Here is a 16608-nt window from a genome sequence, read left to right on the forward strand (position 1 = left end):
TTTTCACATATAGGTGAGATCATATGGTATTTGTCTTTCTATGTCTGACTTATTTCACTTAGCATAATATCCTGTAGGTCCATCCAAATTGTAGCAAATGGTAAGATTTTATTCTTTTTTAGAGTAGTGCTCCATTGTATAAATGTACCACTATTTCTTTATCTAATTATCTATTGATGGCATTTCGGTTGTTTCCATATCTTGGCTATTGTGAATAGCACTGCAGTAAACATAGAGGTGCATATATTTTTTTTCAAATTAGTGCTTTGGATTTCTTTGCATACATACCCAGGAGTAGAATTGCTGGGTCATATAATAGAAAAACAGCATGGAGGTTCCTCAAAATGTTAGAAATAGAACTACCTTATGACCCAACATTTCACTTCTCGTAATAGTAAACACACTAAATAGCAAATAGTAAACACACTAAATAGTAACATCTAGGAGCAGTAACTACCATAATTTCAAAGTAAAGATGAGCATAAATAATGTTTTGTACTAACTGTAATAACTATAAAATATGAAAATATCTGATGTCTTCTGGTGACAAAGTCACAGATTCAGTGAATACTACTGTGGCCTGCATTCATAATGAAAGGAACTTCTAAATTTCAGTTAGTTTCTAAACTAAAGATTTTTTTTTCATCCAATTTCATGGATTCCCTGAATTGTATCCATGAACAGTGGTTGTCAGTGCAGCCCCCACCTCCAACCGTTCATTTAAGTTACGAAGTGTTTCCAAAACCAATCACATGAAGTGTTAAGTGTTGCATTTTGTTTCACAACTTATTTGATAGGCTTATTTTGACATTAGGGGGTTTATTCCCATCTGTATTTACAGATTAAGACTTAGCCAAGAATAAGTGCTCCATAAATGACGGGTGGCTAGGTGGGTGGAGAAACCTCAGAAAGGTTAAATGACTGCCCAGGCTTGTAGCTCACAAGTAGTAGAGCTTGAGCTTCAACCACCCACATAATTTTTTACTCTTGTTCTTTCTATTCTCCCATACTACCGTTGTGCTATTTTTATTTTAAAGAGTGCGAGGCACGGTCATAATCTATGCCGTTCTAATCCTGGGGAAAAACAGTCCTATTATTCTGTGGTTGGAGAACACCTAAAGTCCTTTGTTTACTTCTGAAAGTCACACTTTAAGTGCACTGAATCTGTAGACCTTCTAGGGCTGAGATGGCAAAAGCCCCAGAAACTGTCTCTTACAAGCTGCCAATGAACCATGGATGTGCTATTTAGAGAAGGCCAAGATACATGGTAGTAGGAGGTATGGGGTGATTTAGTATTGCTCCCCAAGGTAGAATGAAGGCCCAGGGCTTATAAAGGGCAGATTTTGGCTCAATTGAAGAACTCTGTAATGTTTAGGCCTATTCAGCAATGTGCCATGGTTGCCTGATGAGATATTGACTGAAACCATTTAAACATTGATCCATGCACTTGTTCATTCATTCAATAAATGTTTATTGACAACCTACTACATGCCAAATGCTGAGTTGTATGCTGCATTCAAAGTACAGAGTAAGATAAACTATTGTAGTCTAATGAGAGACAATAAATAAAATTTTATGAACAATAATTATAAATTTGTTGGAAACAAATGGAGTGCTATGATTCAGAATAACAACTGGGGTAAGGATGTGAAAATCTATAGTCATGTGTCCATGAGGAGGTGACACTGAACTTGAAACCTGAAAGATTAAAAAAAAAAAAAAAACAAGAAAAAAAAAACAGGCCTACAAGGGAATGAAGAGGCGGGGGAGGGGGAATCTAGAAAAAGTAGCAGGTGCAAAGGCCCTGAGGCAGAAAGATGGCAACATGTTAAAGAGTCTGAAAGAAAGCCCCTGTGGAAATGGAAGCAGAGCACAGGAAAAGAGTGATGAGGAATAAGTTTGAAGAAGTAGGCAGGGACTGGCTCATGTAAGACCTGGGAGCCATTGCATTTAATTCTAAGGAAGCCATTGAAGAATTTTAGGCCATGGAGTAACATGACCTGTTTTGTATTTTAAAGGATTACACTAGATGGAGACTAGATTGTAGGTTGAAAGAGAGACCAGGAGGCTCTTGGAATAGATCAGGAGTGAGATGATGGGGGCTTGTGCTGGACGGAGACTATGGAGATGGAGAAGATAGACTTGAGATTGTTGGGTAATTCAAGTGCGAGTTTTCATGTTTTAGATGTGAGGAGTGATGGAAAGAGCAGTTGGTGATTGGGGGTGCTGTTTACCATGATGAGGAAGCTGAGAGAGCAAAATTGAGGGAAGAAATGTCTGGATGACCATTGTACAGCAACTCTGAAACCTTGTGCTAGATTCCACTGGTTCTCAAAGGGGATGATGCCATTCATTTAGGGGGTATTTAGAAATGTGGGGAATGGAGCTTTTGCAGTAGTCCACATGGTGGGGGAGTACTGTGGCATGTTGTGCACAGGAGTTAGGGATGTTAGAAGTCCTGCATCAGGCAGTGAAGAAATGTCCCATCTAGAATGCCAGTGGCTTCTTCGTGGAAAAACTGGTGGACTGAGTCTCTTTCAACTCTAAGAATCTAGGGAAATGCATTTTCCACACTATCAGCCATTCATATATTTTTGTGAATTATCTGAGTCAGGTTGACTTTTCATAAGTCATTGACTGAAATTAGCCATAGGGTAGGGGATGGAGATTTAGATGGGAGATGGGGCATAAAGCAGGAAAAGGGAAAGATAAATCTTGGAGAGTGGGCTTTGGTGGTAGATAGGGAGGGCTTGGAGGCTGGAGGACACTGGAGCCCTTGGAAGGAGGAAAGCAGGTGGAAGAGCCGGTGACAGGATGTGACATATAAATTTTGCCACTTTGTGTGTTTCCTGTGGCTGTTCTGCATGCTGCCAGATGCTTGCCTGGTGTAGACATGCCTGCCCAGTAGTGTCCCCAAACGTCCCTTCTCCATTCCTCCTGCACACTTTGAACTTTTTCTTTCCATCATCTGGGCCCCCAAAGTAAATGTGTCCTTCGGATGATCAGAGAGATGCCATGAATGTAGTCAGAACCCGATCAATGCTGTGTGCTCTAGAAGGAAAAGAGGCAGGAGCCTTAATGGCTAATGAAATCACTATCTAACTTGGGTGAATAATTGTTCTTTCTATCTCTCTAGCTTGATAAAGATCATTTTCTAAATATTTTCACACATGATTTCATTTGTGCCTCCCAACAATGCTAACAGACAGGGCATGTATTTATTAGTGTGTCCATTTTACAGATTTCTTCCTTGAGGATCAGGGATTTAATTTGCCAAAATCAAGCAGCCTGTAAGGCACAGGGCAGGGGCCAGAACTTGGGCGTAGGGCTCCTATTGAGGTTTCTTAACTGCCATAGAAAGTGATGAAGAAACTGCTTCAAAGTAAGTGTATACCTAAGGATAGCAGAATACAAAATTAGCTGCCCAAGAGGCATTTTATCAGTGTGTAAGAAGTTCACGGGCACCCAGCTGGTATTTGCCCTGTCCTCATAAGGAAAAACCAAAATAAGAGTGTTTTTAATACCTTGGAGGTAAAAGACTTGACTCTTGCTGGGTCCCCAATATTTGAGGCCCTACTTTTGTGCACATTTCCTCCAGCTGCTTCTGTAATAGTTGCTACGTGGCTGTGAACACCCTGCATGAGCCTTGATGAATCAGGCCATCTTTTGCATGGTAGTGGCAGGGTCACAGTGTTACTCCACTCTAGAGGGTGCCATTCACACCCTAGAATAGATGACTGGAGCCCCCTGGAGTTGTGCAGTACACACTGAAGGTGTTTATTGTTGACGGAAGATAGCATGAACGAGGTCAAGCTGTTTCCCTCATGATATGGCCACTACTCTCTGTACACTCATACACACACATGCACGTACGCATGTACACACACACACACACACACACACACACACACACACACCACCAGCGCTCACCCCTTCTCAGTAGTCTCGGGTCTACTTTGGTATATCAGGCCCAAGGCTCTCTCTTTTTCAGTCCAAACATCATGTGAAACAAGGTACCTATTTCCTCAAACTGAAAAAAGTTTTTCTCTCAGAACAGGCTGAAGTGTAGGCGTGACGTTACAGTGAGACATGGCAGCAGGAGTAGCAGAATGACAACTCTGAGGGAACCAAGAAAGCCCAAAGGGAAGACAAGGTTTAGAGTGAAATCAAGATTGGATTTTGTCATGAAAGGCAGAACTGGCAAAAGCATCATTACAAGGCATTAACCTTGTTACACACAGACGAACAAGCAGAGGCTGGGATTCAGAAATAAATTACACATAATAAACTAGACAGAATAGGCTGAGAGCAACATTAACGATTATGCCCTAAGGGGAGAGAAGGGCAAGATAGAAAATAAACCAAAAAAGAGTAAGAATAATCTCTGGACACAGGGGGCCGACTGCACTATTCCCCACCTCCCTTTTTGTGCTTGGCTCCCTAGGTATTAACTTCACTTTTGTGAGGAGGTTTCTCTGGGGCCTGTCTTTCTTTTGTTTTCATTTGCTGAAATGAACATAAGAAAGCCATTGAAAGGGCTTCCCCCCACCCCCATTCATGGGGACCTGTCCATTTCTATGTGTTTCCAGCACAAAAGAATCCATTTCCATTCAGCCAGAGCAGCCCTTAGGGTTTACATGAGGTCCAAGCCCGCTCTTTTCTATTTTCTTCCAGGCTCACTGCTGTAATTGGCTGCACAGTCCTGACTCTGGCCAGCGGCCTCAAGGGTGAGACGAACAAGCACTTTTCCAGCTGCTGGTCCCTCATAGCTGAGGAAGAGCTAGGGTCGAGTGCCAGGTCCAACAGCCACGACTCTCATTTCTTGCACAGTGACTTGCTTTGGTTTGCAGGTGACAGAATACCTAAATAAGAGCAGCTTAAACTATGACATCTATTGTTAACTTAGTAAAAAGTTTAAGAGTTGGAAGTCCGTGCTCAGTCTTCCAACTGTGCTCAGTCACAGTCTCAAGAACCGAGGGCCTTTTATCAGTCCCCTGCACCAAACTCAGCATGTTAATTTTCATCGTCTATCTTGAATGCCATGGAGACAAAATGGCTGCCACCATTCTGTGCGTGATGGCCTCACACAGCTGATTTCAAACGGAGGACGTGAGGGACGAGGGTAAATGGGCTTACCTTCAGAGCCTCCTCTTCTCAAGGAGGAAGCTTATTCTCAGAAGCCCCTCAAGTGGACTTCTTGTATCTCACTGGCCAGAAATGGGCCACACGACCACTGCTAGATTTAAGTGGTAGGAAAGCAAGTATCCAGCAATGGGGAATAAGATTGGTCCATCCAAATTGGACCATTACGTTTGGCCCAATCCTGGTTTGCCCAGGCTTGGGTTTATTGTTACCTGAACACAATTATGGTTCTTGTGGCAAAGAAGGTGGGCATACTGCAACAATTGGTGTTTTTAAATAAGGTAATGATAGCAAACATAGATTGCATGTTATTATGGGTTAGACACTGTTCTAAGCTCTACTGGGGCTTGCATACCAACTCATTCAGTCCTCGTAATGACTCTATGGCATAAATGCTATTACATCACTTCCATTGTATAGAGGAGGAAAGTAAGTCACAGCGAGGTGAAATCATGTTACTTAGCTAGAAAGTCATAACGCCAGGATTCAAATCCAGGTCCGGCTCACTACCCTACACTGCTCCTATTAGACAGGATGATAAAAAGTACTCCAAGTGGCACACAGTGAGTACATGTTACTGGTAATAATACCAGCTAACACTCATCGACAGTTATTATTACTGCCCTCATTATTCTCATCTTCATAACCACCGTATTAATCAGGTTTCATTAGCCTTATTCACAACTGAGAAAGCAAGCTTCCGAAGCGTTAAATACATTGCCCCGGTCACCCAGCAGGTGAGAACCAAGGTCCAATAGGAACCTAATGCCTCTGACCCTTGATCCCAGGTGGTTTGTTCTTTGCCTCCAGCTCTCCAGTATGGGAACATTGATGTCATGGCTGTACCACTTACCTATGCTGTTCATCCAGGACTTCATTTGGAAAACTGCAACTACTGAAGAGCAGTCAAAAGTCAGGGGAGGACCCTAGAAAGGCTGCGGCCGTAATTTGGAAGCAATTTTCTCCTTGTTCCCTTTCAGCTTCTGAGCTGCCTTTTTGTTTGTTTCTTTCACAAACAGAATGTCTCAACCCACCTCAGCAAAGGCCACCTGTGACATGATGGTTCTTGGCTTATCAGAATAGCTACGGTTATTAAGCACCTACTGTATACCAGTCATGGGAGTCCACTGTCCCTCTTGGTCCTTGTGGAAGGATACGCAACACTCCACAGCCATTTGTCTTTCTGTGTCATGAGATGAAGGAGCATGTAGTCTTCTAGCCAAAGACAGTGGTGTTAGAGAATTCTAAATGCTCAGGCAGAGGTGCTACCCAGTTCTGAGTTAACCTCTCTGTGCTGCTCAAATATTTAATAAAAGTTATAGGCATTGTTGGCCGATGTTAAGTTTGAACAATTCGGGTTCTATTTTAAAGCCAGATGTGTGGTGTGGTTTTATTTTTGTAATTTAAAGGTCATCCGATTTTTCTTCTGCTCCTAGTCATGAGGCATCCTTATCTAAACAGTGATCTGTTGTTCTGATTCATAGACCCAGAGATTTTTTTTTTCCTTAACTTTAATTTTAACAGGACAGTTCCTCATCTTCCCCAACTGCATGAAAAGTATCTTTTAACGGGAGGAAAAATCTCTAATGGGCTTTCTAAAAATCTTCTTAAACTGAGTTCACTATGGAATATTTTATGTAAATAAGTCACTTTCTTCCTGGGTTATGACATCTTTTCCTTGAAAAGTGATCATGGCATTGGATAAATCCTTGCTAGCTTATCTCTCCCTCGCAGCGCAACTTCAACAAAGAAATGTAGACAGCACTTTTAAAGGCTTCAGAAATCAATTTAGTCCACGGATCCATTCAGTGTAGATGTTAATGAAACTTGGTGGGTTAAAAATAATGAATATTTAATAAGACATAAATTGAAAGACATAAACACTGTTGGCAATACTATAATGAAGTTAATAAGTCTTAGCCTCCCCCTGCCCAGCTCCCCCCCCCTTCCAAAACGGGGTGACTTCAGGCGTTGTGGTGATGCGTACTGAAGTTTGCCAGCTCTCTCATTGGCTAAAACTTAAATGTGACTTTGAAAACCTTAATACAGTTGGGATCTGGGCTCTGGCAGATAAAGTGTGCTATCACACTGTGTTCAGTAGCTACAGACGGCAACGACTCTTTCTAGCTACATTATCTTCCAGAGATTTGTGTAACAAACTCAGTTTCCTGCCGTTGAAGGCAAGAAGCAGCATGAAACACTTCATGCCTTTAAACAAGAAATGGAGAGACGTTTCGGTCAACACTCTGCTTTATTTAAAGAGGGGCTTTCGTTGACGATTAGGAACAAGCATGTGATTATAAGTGCTCAAAGTCTCAGCCCATTTACCGTATTTTGCCTTGTATAATGTGCACCTTTTTGTGCAATTTGTGAGGGAAAAATAAGGATGCGCATTATACATGGGTAGTGCTAATTCCGTATCTATATAAATGTTTTTAATTATTTTGTTTGTGCTTATGAGTTAAAAGTGTAACTCTAGAAATCAATAACGATATCCATATGCAAAATAATACCCTGGAATATGAAACTCGGTTTTATTGAACGAAGAGTTCTTGGCCTTCTATGATGAGTAAATATCGTGAATTTGTTATCGGTACATAAAACTTCTTATACTTTGTATCTGTTCTCGTGTTTTGTAATTATTTGTTACATACAATTTCTTATACCATAATATGTTAAAAAATAAATGATAAAATTCCTTTATAATACAAAAAACAAGTACCTAAATGTAAACAAATAAAAACTTGAATTAAAAAATTAAAATGAAAGATTTTTTCCCCTGAAAGTTTGGGCTAAAAATGTGGGTGCACATTATACATGGGAGCGCGTTATACACAGCAAAATACGGTAAATGCCTTCAGATGGGAGTTATGCTTTTTCTTTCTTCTTGGAGAGCATCAGCACCAGGTCCAGCCCTCATGCTGTTTCTCTTTAGCTCTGTGGCTCTGTCTTTCCCACCATCCAGGACCATATCTTTTCCTCTTTACCCTCCGAATTACCCTGTCTTTGTGCTTCACATTGCATCCTTCTTGTAAATCCAGAATCCCTCCTCGCTTCCATCACACCCAATAGGATGGTCTGCCTGGCATCTTGGGAAATGGCTTGTTTAACATTGCCGAAGCCAATCCCTAGCTGAAACAATTTGCAGCAGGAGCCTGCAAACAGCCAAGTGTAAGATTGTCTCCCTCCCAATTCAGCACTGGGCTTTCTCTTGGCAATAAAGTGGAGCTGGGTTTCATATATCAGCTGGGGGAGTGTTAAATGGATGGCTAGCTCACTGCTGGCAATCAATACATGTTAATACATAGTAAACAAATGGCTTTCTATGGGTGAGGCAAGCATGGTGATTTTGCAGACAAAAAGGATAAAAGGTTGTTCCTGGGAATCTTGTCTAAGAAAATACATTTGGGGCTCAAGTAGGATCCTTCCCAGGTGAGCAGAAGTGACAGTTAATCATCATGAGAATGATCACTGTTAAAAATTACCTTTTTTTTGTTTTGTTTTTTATTTGTGCGTTTGTGTGCATGTTCAGAAAGAAGATAAACCTGAAAAGGTCCAACCAATCGCATCATCTACCTTGATCCATTCCGACCTGACATCTGTTTATGGCACCGTCGTAATGAACAGGACAGTTTTATTCCTGGGGACTGGAGATGGCCAGTTACTTAAGGTTGGTTTTCTGTGCCTTCTTCAATGTCGATTTTAATAGTGATCCATTCTATGCTTTCTAATTTTTTATTTGTTATTTTTTTTTGTTACTTCTGGGTTATATACAACACCACACCAACTTCTTTGTGAACTCCTCAGTGACCCCCAGAAATGGCCTGAAAGAAATTTCTAGAAATTTGTATGTATTAACCTTCCTAACCATGTAACAATGCACCTGCCACCTTGTTTCCCAGCATGTGCAAAGATATTTCCCCTTCCTGATTCATAAGGGTCTGGCCTCTACCCCTTCCCTGACTCACCTCCCTAAGACATTTAACCTTTTGGTTCTCTCTCCTGTGTAGTGGAAATGTGCAAAGCACCTGATTTCTCAGAACTTCAAAGAGATGAGAGATTATAGGACTTGAAAAGGGGAAAAAAACAGGTGTTCCTCCTCTCCAGCCCACTTGCCACCCACAGAGGGGGTTTGTTTTCTGGCCTTTGTACCCACACACACCACAGAGAAGTTAGAAATCTGAAATCCTTTGACACTGCTCTTGACGTTTATCTCCGAGGCCTACATTTTCCACTGTATGGATGTACCACTGGTCAGGTTGAGATTTTTTATTCACGTGGGGGAGGGGCAGTAGGAAGGAGGAGAACTTGTCTGAAATTAGACAGTGGTGATCGTCTCAATTTCATCAGCAAGCATTTATTGAACACCGGTGGCCTCCACCAACATTTGTGGTCAGGATCTGCGCTATTTCTGTTCCCTAGGCTGATATCGCTTTGCCTCTCTGTAGCTAGTCAATTTACTGTCAGCTCAGTTTCTAAGTTGAACATTAGTAGATTTGTTTTCTCAACTGATCTCCCACTGATAACTAGCTGTGTGACTTTGGGTAAATCGCCTCACCTCTCTGAGACTCCATTTTCTCATCTGTAAAATGCGATTGTGTGAGACAACCTGGAAAACCCCTTCCTCTTCTGATGGTCTCCAGTTCTGTCTTCTGTGCACTTATACCCCACTCTAACCAAACCTGTTTGCTTACTGTTCTCCAATTGTGCATTGTGTAGTCCTGTCCCCACACATTTGCTCACACTGTACCCCCTTCCTGGATCGCTTTCTTTCTTTTTTCTTTTCTCTGCTTTACTGAATCCTGTGTCTCTGTGCTTTGGCTCAGCTCAAACTCCACCTTATCTTTGAGGAGTCCTAAGCCTGTAGTGACCACGTTTCCCCCTCATCTCCTGACATACTCATTATCTGTAAATGTCTTGCTTTGATGCCTAACCTTTTCTCTTGTGTTTGTCTGGCCTTCCCAGCTTGATTTTAACCTTCTTGAGAAGGAGGCCATGAATTCCTAACAGCCTGATATAGTGCTGAGTGCCTGGTAGGCATTTGATTTAATCTGTTTTTCTTTGGAGGAAACCCAGTAACATATGGGAGAGAGTTTGTTTGTATACGCATTCTTTTAAAATATACATTGATCATCTTTCCTGTTGTGTTAGCTTTACTTCCCGGAGAAAGGTAAACACCCATCAGTCATTCTACACAAGTTGCTTGGTGCTGTGAGGTGAAATTTGTGGCTACACCAACCTGGTCAGGTTGATTGGACCCCTAATCTGGCAGAAGTTCCCTTCAATCCTTACTGGGCCTCCTCACCAATTACTTTTTCAGATTTGGGATATTTTTGATGAGTGTTTTGACAAGAACACTATTTCCTCAAAGTTGAGCTAACCAAACTGTTACATGGTAAACTGGAGGTGAAGGAACACTTGGCTGTAAATAGTTCCCCAAGGGAAGGCCTGTTTGTTCACCCCAGCAGTCTGTGTGCAGCGGGCCAGTTTTTAGAGGTGTTGTAGTACCAGAGGGGTGGGACCGAACTGCAGCTTCAAGCTGCTCAGGAGAGCTGGCTGACTGGAGTCTTCCTTTCCTTAGCATCTGTAAGAGGTACCCCTTCAAAAGCCACATCTGTGGCCTTGTTTTCAGGGTTTGAATAACAAGGATAGGTTGGTTTTTCTGTTTGTTTGGTGACTGCTAACATTTATACAGTACTTCCTATGTGCCAATCGCTCTGCATGTTCCAGCTAATTCAGTACTCTCCATGACTCAGTGAAATAGATGTACTCTTCCCATTTTACAGATGAGGGCACTGAGGTCCAGGGAAGCTGGATGATTTGCCCAAGGTCACACAGTGGCAGAGCAAGGATTTGAACCTGGAGTTACTTCAGAGACTGCACTAATATCCCTTATGACTTTGTAACCTCTGCTCCAGGCACAGGAACCATTCCCTGAGGGTTCTCTGGATGTGTGTGTTGGAGGGGAGCATGTTTGATATAGGGGTCGATGGTGGAGGACCAGTGCTCCTGGGGTGGGCCACAGCTCTTAGAGACTCAGAGAAGAATCCCAGCTTGAGAGGGAATACCTCACTGGCTCCATAAGTTCTTGGGAATTAAGCCCCACCCCCAGTTGTCCTCAGGAAGGTTGCTTGTCTCAGAGGAGGTTGTGAGGGAGGTGACATGGTCCCTCGGGGCTCCCTAGGACAGCCCAGCAATTCCCAAGACTCTCCCATGTAGCTTGTGTGCAGATTCTTGGATGTAGCCCGAGACACTACCCAGAGTCCTGAAACTCAGGACTTTGTAGATGATTTGGAAGACACAGATAATCCCCAAATCCCTTTATTTAAAAACTTCAAGCTTCTCTCTTGCCAGACTTGTCACCAGAACTGTTAGAAAAGCTGAACATTGATAGACACAAGCTTGGCTTCAAACGCTGCAGAGTAGAGGTACTAATGAGCATCGAAAAACAAAACCCAACGCAAGGCGGCCAGCCAGCTGGGGAGGAGGACAAGAAAGAGGCTTTGGATCAGCTGCAGCCTGACTCATCAGTTTCCCAGTGATCAAGAGTTGAGGCATTTTGACAGACGCCAGGCCCTGTAGTATATGCCTGGTTGGATGAGAGGCAGGAAATAGCAAGTGGTGGCCAATTGCCGTTTTTACCGCCACGCATAAAAAAACCTGACTTACTATAATCTCTGAAAATCTCATGGCGTTTTCATATAATTTGGTGCAAATATCATGTTATTTAAATATTTTTTCATTGTAAAAGTAATATATGCTCATAGAAAAAGTTGCAAAGTAGCTGGGGATGAGAGGAGAGCAAAGAAAAATTACCTCTAGTTCTATTATGTAGAGGCAACTGCTCAGTGGTCTAGATTTTTTTTTTTTTTAATGTAGTTGAGGTCAGACTCTATCCAATTTTGTATCCTTTCTTCAGTTAATGAGGGAAAATGCTTGTATTAAAGTATTATGGCAAACCTTTTGTAAACAGTATCTTTAAATAGATGTATCATATTTTATTATGTGGAAACATTATTTTGAGCTTAAGCCGAGATAGTGAGTCATTTTTTAAAGTGTCTTTAAAGACATGCACTCTTCCCAGTAACCCAGCACTACCTCCCAAGGTAAGATTTTACCGATAAGGGGAAAAACTAAAGAGTTGACAGTATGCTAATACCTGTACTACCCTTTCTCCTGCTTTATTCCTAAGTCCCTTTATAAGATTTTAGAAAAATGGAAGGAATTTAGAACTGAAAGGGTCCTTTGAGGGTATCTGATCTGCCCCCTTATTTTACTAACACGCTGTCCTAAGGGCTATATGTGCAATGACTCCCCCCCACCCCTTGCGTATTTCCTCATTTTACTTCCTTTGTGAACATGATTGCATTCATAATTTTTCAGTTGTTAGCATCTCCGCTGAGACCAAAAAATATGATCTTACTGAACTCAGCTTTTGGGAATTCATGTCACACATGTTGCATAGCCAGGACACTGAAAAGTGTATGCGTTTTTATAAACACATGCCGAATCTTCCTCCAGATTGTGGTACAGCGATCACATGGTTTGGATTCCTTTGAGTTGACTGTCGGGTACAGAAAATTATCCTTATTTCAAGGGCAGAACTGAATATTTTGAGCTTTTCCAAGTGATAAAATAAGTAATAACAGAATATGCATGAAATTTGAAATTTGTAACTTTACATATGCCCATTAACCTTTCTTGTAAGCGTAAAAGATAAAAAGGCAGTGGGTCAGGAATAATAATAATAGCTAGCATTTCTGAGCTTTTACGAGGTGCCAGGCATTAGAACCAGTGTCTGCGCGGGTCAAATCATTTAACCCTCATGAGACTATACTGTCACCATCCCATCTTTATAAATGAAAAAAACCTAAGGCTCAGAGAAGTTAGGTGACTTGCTCAAGATGATTTGAACTGAAACAAATTTTAATTACCAATGTAGTTCGGTTGTGGGACACTACATTGGTAATTAAAATGTAGTCTGTAGAGCTTGATAGAGTTGGTAGAACTAGTTTTCATTATTATTTTTTTCTAACATTGGAGTATCTGGGTTAATATTAAGATACCAGTATTTGAGGTTTCATGAGAAGGAACTGTGGCTTCTGTAGTTTAAGTTTGTTCCTATTTGGGGATAGACTTCCGTATTAGAAGAAGGAAGAGTCCTTTCTTCTTGGGGTTGCAGGTAGCTCATGGGAGCCTCTGAGCCCCGTTGGGGGCCTCTGCTTTTCCTCAGTGGGTTCATTTAGAGAAAAATGTGTATTCAAGTTGATTTTGGGAGTGTGTCCTGTGATAGGAAGCTAGTGTTGGGTTTTTTCAACATCCCTAGGAATGAAGTAAGCTTCAGGGTGGAGGAAGCCACATCATGTCCTTTCCCCCGTCCAGCAGAAAAGTACTGCTGCCCTCAACACTTTACTGCCACTAGTGGGTTTCAGTTATCCAAACCACAGAGTGAAATTCATCTCAGTTCCAGAAAGTTCTTCCTGCATTCCAACAGTAGACGAACTATGTAGTACCTGTAGAGCCTTTCTTGACTCTGGTTTTTAAAGTTTTCTAGTGAAAGAAAGAGGAAACAAGAATAATGAAATTTTATAAGGCCAAGCTCTACATGTGTATACCCACAGAATTTTCCAATTAGAAAAAGGAGACCATTGGGAAAGTAGGACAGGACCTGGGGCCGGAAGTGGGGGTAGGGTGAGGACGGCTGAGCTGAGGTAATGGACCAAAAAGTAAAAGCAGCAGGCAGTGTCAAAACTTGGAAATGGGCTCCATGGTTGGCTGTTTAGAACGTCATATGAAGCTATTTCAAGTGCATCCCCATCTTAGTCATTTCAGTTTGTGAGTTCACAGGGAGTCCCCAATTTAGAACTATTACTCCCTTGTAATCCACAAATCTAGAACTTGTGGTTCAGACTGTATGCTTCTCTTACTACTTACAATAAAATAAGTAGATTGGAAACAAGAGAGGACTTTGCCTTAATCTTTATATTTCATCTTTATTGCACCTAACTATGGATGCACATTAAATGCTATTGGTAATTACTTTGCTTCGTGTGTGTGTGTGTGTGTGTGTGTGTGTGTGTGTGTGTGTGTTTATTGGAAAAAAATAAATTAAAAGATTTGCCTGTTTGCCCTTCAACTCGTTAGTCCTGCAGAGAGAGACATAAGGAAAGAAATTTGGCATAAAATATTTGAGACTTTTGAAGACTCATGGCTTTTCCATCTCATGGTAATATTAAAGAAAAAAAGAAATAGTCTTTTGTTTAATTCTCCCCCTCCATTTTCCTCACCATGCTATCCTTCCTGTGGTGGTGTCGAACTTGTGATGCAGCTAAATGTATGGTGTGGAAGTCTCACACACCATACATTTCAGGACTGTAGTTGTTTTTTTCATTTGTTTGTTTGTTTTGTTTTCATTTTTGTATGCAACAAAAATCCCAAGGCTAGTTAATAGCCTACCACGAGGCTTCAGGAAGATGTCATCAGAAACAGTATGTTGACATGAGCTGAAATTCTCCATCGGGGAAAATTTGTTTTCTACACAGGTTTCAGCTGGAAAAATGCGAAGAGCCTTATAAAATCTTGACTACTAATAGAGTGTTTTTTTTTCATTTAATAAATATTTATTGGGCACCTTTTATGTCCCAGACACTGTTCTGGGTGCTGAGGATACAAAAGTGAACAAAACAGACAGTGCTACTGCTCTTGCGATAGGAAGAAAAAGACAGAAAACAAGTAAATGGATTAATCAATGGTAAAGTAATTTCAGGTAGTGGCAAGTGCTATGAAGAAAACAGTGGTGGATAGAGAATGACTGTGGGGTACGGTAGAAAGACGACCAGGGAAAGCTTCTCAGAGGAGGTGGCATTTGAGACTTGAAGGATGAAGGGGTATATCAGCATATACATGGCAGAGGCGCACGTTGATTTCAGATTAGATCTGTATTCAGGGCATAGCCTGGAAGCAACGGATAAAAATCCACAACAGATGAAAATCACTCGGAAGGAATGTGTGGGAATTGGATGAAGTTTCTCTTATGCAAAATTCAACCCATTTTGGGTTTCTGTGACTCATTGGTACTTCCAGCAGCACTTTACTGATCATGTTCTTTTTCCGAGGCTGCCCACCTGAACTTGAGCTGAGGAAGGAACATTTCCCTTGTTCCAGTCTTGCTGGCTTTCTTCTGTGTCGATGTTGATGTGAATTTTGCAGTTGGAAGATCCAAGTGTCCACTGGGGACCCTGGGCTGGGCTGTGGGGACGGGCGTGGGTGAGGCAGCAGGTGACATTAATAGGAATGTGAAGGAGAAAGAGGGCGTCTCGCTCCTGTCCTGTAGTCATCTGAGAGAGAGGACGACCACAGAAGCAGAGACCCCAAGGCCTCCGTGTAGCACGTTTGAGTCCCTTGTGATGAAGATGAAAATGTGTCGTTCTGTCCTCAGGGTTCTGGAGACCATTCTCTGTATAATCTAGCAAAGAGAAAAACAATTGAACCCACTCTTCTTCAAACACTTTCTAATTTAAATTGTATGCGTTTATTTTTTGAGATAATACACTGACATTGTTCAAAATGCAAAAGAACCAAGAGAATATACAGTCAGAGTCACATGTTTCTAACCTCTGGGGCAACCAGTAATACTGGTTTCTCGGATATCCTTCCAGAGATAGTCTATGTACGTCTGCAAGCAAAAGGGGAAGATAGTCTTTCCCCTCTTTTATTAAACAAATAACCTATTAAACTTATATATACATGCATATGTACATACAATGTATATGTATACAAATTTTACATATTTAATATTATATGTTAAACATAACATAAAGAGCTTTCTAATTACTTTTATGGCTAAATAGTATTTTCTCATTTGTACTATAGTTTACTTAACCTAGTCCCTGTGGTTGGACATTTAGGTTGTTTCGATCTTCTGTGTATAACACATGATGCTGCAATGAATAGCCACGGACATATACTCGTATTATTTCACATATATACGAGGGGCTGCAGGGCCTAAGGATGTGTCCCTTATAATTTTGATGGATAATGCCAAGTTACCTTCCAGAGAAGTCTCACTCCCATCATCAATAAGCGTAACAGTTTAACCCCAGCATCTGTGGTTATCAGGACGAGCTTCACTGTAGGCACTCTAGGTGGCTTGCTCAGGAAACTGGGTGATAAATCTTGGCCCATAGTGCAATTTGGTAATTATTTTCTTTTAATGCAAGAAAGAAAGATTTCCCTGCCACAATTCAGAGCTCTAGACAGACTTCTGGCCACATCTCCAATATATCAAGGAAACGAATCAAAGTTACCCGGAACTAGACCTTTCTAGTCCCTTACCCACCTGCATCCATGCTCTAAGAGTAAATAAAATAAGTCCCAATGATAACTGCAGTGCAGTTCCTAACTCAGTTAAAATGGACAAGGAGTGGTGGTGTTTTGTAAATTTTTTTTATTGAGGTATAATTGACA

General features: G+C 41.4%; 1 protein-coding gene across 1 annotated transcript in view; it reads left to right on the plus strand.

Moving 5' to 3' along the window:
* Window positions 1–16608, plus strand: part of PLXNC1 (plexin C1) — a 140369-nt gene that overhangs the window by 12111 nt on the left and 111650 nt on the right. Inside the window, exon 2 of the mRNA XM_033117193.1 lies at window positions 8675–8812. Coding sequence (XP_032973084.1) covers window positions 8675–8812 — 138 coding nt within the window. The remainder of the gene's footprint in view (window positions 1–8674; window positions 8813–16608) is intronic.

This window comes from Rhinolophus ferrumequinum, chromosome 10 (genome assembly GCF_004115265.2).
Source record: "Rhinolophus ferrumequinum isolate MPI-CBG mRhiFer1 chromosome 10, mRhiFer1_v1.p, whole genome shotgun sequence".
Taxonomy (NCBI): domain Eukaryota; kingdom Metazoa; phylum Chordata; class Mammalia; order Chiroptera; family Rhinolophidae; genus Rhinolophus; species Rhinolophus ferrumequinum.